Genomic DNA, 4,679 nt, shown 5'->3' on the forward strand with positions numbered 1-4,679 from the left:
AAGCACAGGTCTGTTTCTGAGCTCGCAGTTACCTTCATCTGGCCTGTTTTCAAGCCAACACCACCAATTTCATTACTGCAGAGGTTTCTGATAATTCTTGTATCTGGGTTGAGGGGGTGGGGAACCAAGGCTCTCCTACTTGTTCTTCTAAATGGACTTGGGGCACTTTGGGAGGCCAAAGTGGGAGGACTGCTTAACTCCAGGAGTTCAGACTAGCCTGGGCAACATAGAGAGACCCTGCCTCTACATACATACATGCATACATACATACATAAATGAATGAATGACTTGGCTGCTGCTGCTTTTTTTTTTTTTTTTTTTTTGAGGTAGAGTCTCTGTTACCTATGTTGGAGTGCAGTGGCACAATCTTGGCTCACTGCAACCTCCGCCTTCTGGGTTCAAGCGATTCTTGTGCCTCAGGCTCCCCATCCCAAGTAGCTAGGATTATGGGTCTGCACCACCATGCCCATACAGTTTTTGTATTTTCAGTAGAGACGGGGTTTTGCCATGTTGGCCAGGCTGGTCTCGAACTCCTGACCACAAGTGGTCCACCTGCCTTGGCTTCCCAAGGTGCTGGGATTATAGGCCTAAGCCACTGTGCCTGGCCTGCTGCTTTTTAAAATTAGTATCCACTTTCCTCACTAGACCAGGTCTGTCTTCAATACTGTGCCCCCAACACCCCATGCAGCACACAGGAGGTGCTTAACATTTGTAGAATGGATGTAGAACAATCCAGTGTTAAGCTTGCTCATCCTTATTTTATAATGGGAGAAACAGGCTCCAACAGGGGAACTGACTTTGCCTGAAGTGATGCTTGCCCCTTACAAATGCCTTATAACTCACCCATTTTACAGTAAAGGCATCTGAGTCCACAGGAGTGACAAAGCTTGTCAAAGGCCTGGCAACTTCTAAGAAATGGGTCAGGGATGGCTCTGAAGCTTGGGCTTTTTTTCTCTTTTACAGATGGGCTCTTGCTCTGTCACCTAGACTAGAAGGCAGTGGCATGATCACAGCTTACTGCAGCCTTTACCTGCCAGGTCAAGTGATCCACCCACCTCAGCCTCCCAAGTAGCTGGGACTACAGGCGCATGCCACCACACCCACACCTAAGTTTTTTTTTTTGTTGTTTTTTTTTTTGGTAGAGATGGGATCTTGCTGTGTTGCTCAGGCTGTTATTGAGCTTCTAGCCTCAAGCTGTCCTCCCACCTCAGCCTCCCAAAGTGCTGGGATTACAGGTGTGAGCCACCATACCCAGCCTGAAGCTTGCGCGTTTCAATGTCTTTAAAAGATCAGTGGTATAGCCTTTGTTCTTGCTTTTATCACCTAGTGTATCTTGGAGATCTTTCCATATCAGTACATATAGTGCTTCCTTTTTTCCTATGGCTACCTATTCCATTCCATGGCTGTAATTCAATAGTTGGTCACCTGTTTTTGGGCACTTGAGTGGCTTCCAGTCTTTGGCCACAACAGTCACACTGTGGTGAACACCCTTATACATGTTTTTTTTCCACATGCATGAGTTTATAGAATAAATTCCTACAAGTGGAAGAGTTGAAACAAACATGTATGTATTTTCAATTTCTTAGATACAGTCATATGGCCAAAGGAGAGACACCAGTTTAAACTTGTAACAACAAGAGAGTCTGTTTGCCCACAATCCTCCTCAGCCTACAATAGTAGCAGGCTTTTTTACCCTAGCCATGTAGGTGTGTGGGGAGAAGCAGAGCCGGCGCTGTCAAACCATAGCTTCATGTCTATGGTTTGAGACCCAGTGCTAAACTGTGGTTGATGCTTTATTCTCCCGAAAGCAGGGGAGCAAACAGTTCCTCGGGCTTTTGAGTTTGAGCCCAGTATAAATGGCCAGTCCCTTGCCCTGCCAGCTGTCTGGAAGAGGCGAGCTCATACAGCTGGGCTTTGAAATCCCACCTCTTACTGGCGAAGGCTAGGGGCAGAGAGGGACAGTGAGCCCAAGGGAGGGCTTAGTCTCTCTCCCCCTTGTGCTCTGCCTGGTGGTGGCTGAGTTGATGAAGGAGCAGGAGGCGTCTCTGGCCAAAGGCCTGGCCACAGCTGGAGCATCGGTGCCGGGCTGTGGCCTGGCTGCCGGGCACAGTAGGGGGATCGTGACATAGGCGATGGGCAGCCAGCTTGGAGGGAAATGAGAAAGCCTTGGGGCAATGCGGGCAAGGATAGGGGCGGGCGTCGGTGGCGTGGTGGGTGTGGCGGTGGGCCGCCAGCTTGGAAGGGTAGCAGAAAGACTTGGAGCAGTCGGAACACGGATAGGGGCGGGTGGGCGCGTGGGTCCAGAGGTGAGCCGCCAGCTTGGAGCGGTGGCCAAAGGCCTTCGGGCAGTGTGGGCACCTGTGTGGGCGGGCGCCGCTGTGCGTGAGGCGGTGGGCTGCTAGCTTGGAGGGGTAGGAGAAGGCCTTGGAGCAGTCTGGGCATGGGTGGGGTCGGGCGCCGCCGTGTGCTAAGCGGTGCGTGGCCAGCTTGGACGGGTACGAGAAGGCCTTGTCACAGTCGGGGCACCGGTGCAGGCGCTGGGGTTGGGGCCGCCGGCGGGGCCGGGGAGGCGCGCCCGCAGACGACTGGCTGGGCTTCTGCGGTGGGCCCTGGTGGGGAGCTGGGGGACAGGAGGGCTGGTGGGCTCCAGGAAGCAGCCAACGCCCTGGGCCTAGACCAGGCTCTGCCACGACTTGGATATTCGAGGCGCTCCTCCAAGTGTATCTGGGCACCTCAAGCATCACATTGAGACTCCCCAAATGGCATGTTTCTGCTCCCCTCTCCCCCTGGGGATCCTGAGGGACTCCAAAGAGTTACTTTCCTGGATCCCCAAAGCTACCAAGGCTTCATCAAAGGGTATCCGTTTCTATTATCTTCCCAGTGATCACCCTGAAATCCTGCATGTCATCCCTGCCGCATCCCTTCTGTAATTTTCTGAGCCCTAGCAAATGGTCACTGAGGCTCTCTCTGAGCCAAATGGGAGGATTTCCCAGAACGTGGCATTTTTGGGGATCCCAAATAGTCATCACCCTGGGCCTCAAACTTTCACCCTGAGATTCCACCAGAATGTGATTATCTTAGTCTGCATTCCTGGAGAATGCTCCCTACTCACAGGCGGCGCCACTCTCACCTTCTTCAGTCACTGATTCCTTGCCAGTGGGACTAGGATCCTTGGCCCCGACCGTGGACTCCGCGCCTCGCTCCAGCATTTTGCTGGCACAGGAACCTAGGGGCAGGGCGTGGGTCGGGGGTGAGTCAGTGATTACCAGGCTGATGGGGGTAGGGTTGGAGGGCCTAAAATGAGGGGTCAGACTGTTTAGGAGCGAGGTCTGTTAGTATGGGATGTTAAGGCAAGGGCGGGCTTAGCGGGGAGGCGGAGCCTAAGCACAATGAGCGGGGCTATGCAAATTTAATTCAGAGATAGTCCCTTCGCTACCTAAACCCAGGGTTGGAGTCTTTGAGCAGAGTTGGCGGGGTCTCCAGAACTCTTAACTCTGCTGCAGTCCAGAGCTCGGAGCAGGCGGGGCATATGCCCAGAGTGGGCGGGACCTTCCCCACCTGACCCTGCCGCCCTGGAATGGGTGGAGCTATGCAAATAAGACCAAAGTCTGTTGTTCAGAAACTAGACCAAGGGGACGGGGACCTTCGAGCGGAGTGGACAGGTCTTTCATCAGCGTCCCAGGGGAGGGGTCTATGAGTACAGTGGGCGGGGCTTTACGTCGAAGAGCTAACTTTACCCGGGTTTTGACTTAGTTCGTTGACGCCGCGTCAACTGCGTCCTTCTTGCTGTTAAATTTCATCCTTGGCTTGGATGGGGCCGTAGAGGATGGAGGGGGGACCTGGAGGAAGATACAGAAGGAACGTGGCATATGGCCCGCTTCAGAGGCTTCTAATGGACTTTTCCCTCAGAGTCCCAAGCGTAAAGAATTCAATGCTCCCCTCGGAATCAGGCATTCAGGCACCGATGCACCCTCCCAAGGCTCAGGCAGTAATGTACAGTCCCTCCAGAATCTAGGCGTTCGGACCACCACCGATCTCCCTCAGAGTGATTCAGGCATTCAGCCTGCAAGCCAATATCCGCACCCGAACCCCTGCCCCCTCACCTGCAGGACGGCCCCTCCCCGGGGGCGGGGCTTCGGGATCCTCCCGCTGCGGCCAGGGCCGCAGCCGCCGTCGCCGCTGCTGCACTGCCCTCGGCCCCACGGAGCTGCACAGCCCGGCGCGCGTCCGGCGACGGGGGAGGGCAGGGAAGGGAGCGCGCTCGAGCTGCTCGGCCCAACCTCATTTCCATCCCCTCCTCCCACGCTGGACCAGAGGGGGCGTCAGAAAGCATGCGCAGTGGCGGCTGGCAGAGGCTGCGGACGGAGAAGACGGACTGGAAGGAGGGACTGGGTGGGCCACGCAGGCAGGCAAGTTCGTGAGCAAGCGCGAAGCTACTGGCCAAAGGATCGAAGAAAAGTGCACGGCCAGTGGCAGGGCCTATGGTGGCTGACTGGAGTCAAGCACGTGCAAGACTAACATGGACAAACTGCCCTTGGAGATCAGTGCATGCGCCCCTCTTCTTTTCGAGAACTCCTCTGGATTCCATCTCCAGAGGCAGTTTCAAGAGCTTGCTGCTAATTCCACCCTTCAAGGCGTTTGCAAAAAGTCTATCCATTTCCTCAGGAGAGGGCGGGGCG

The 4,679-nt window shown here is 54.8% G+C and overlaps 1 protein-coding gene across 1 annotated transcript; it reads right to left on the bottom strand.

The window, feature by feature from the left end:
• Window positions 1–1,545: 1,545 nt before the first annotated feature.
• ZNF575 (zinc finger protein 575) lies at window positions 1,546–4,057 on the bottom strand. Its single transcript, XM_012437970.3, has 3 exons — window positions 3,738–4,057; window positions 3,131–3,226; window positions 1,546–2,620 (listed from the first exon to the last, which is right to left on the bottom strand). Exons 2-3 carry the CDS (start codon window positions 3,207–3,209, stop codon window positions 1,980–1,982), a joined length of 720 nt encoding a protein of 239 aa, XP_012293393.2. The 5' UTR covers window positions 3,210–3,226; window positions 3,738–4,057; the 3' UTR covers window positions 1,546–1,979.
• Window positions 4,058–4,679: the final 622 nt, after the last annotated feature.

Source organism: Aotus nancymaae, unplaced genomic scaffold, assembly GCF_030222135.1.
Source record: "Aotus nancymaae isolate 86718 unplaced genomic scaffold, 86718_ANA_hifiasm-v0.15.2.pri h1tg000028l, whole genome shotgun sequence".
In the NCBI taxonomy this organism is placed as follows: Eukaryota; Metazoa; Chordata; class Mammalia; order Primates; family Aotidae; genus Aotus; species Aotus nancymaae.

What these genes read in the sequence shown, in the direction of transcription:
- ZNF575 (XM_012437970.3), bottom strand. Translation starts at nt 3,209, where the DNA reads ATGCTGGAGCGAGGCGCGGAGTCCACGGTCGGGGCCAAGGATCCTAGT. An exon ending in GGAATCAGTGACTGAAGAAG is followed by an intron (nt 2,621 to 3,130) that starts GTGAGAGTGGCG and finishes CCTGTCCCCCAG; the next exon opens with CTCCCCACCAGGGCCCACCG.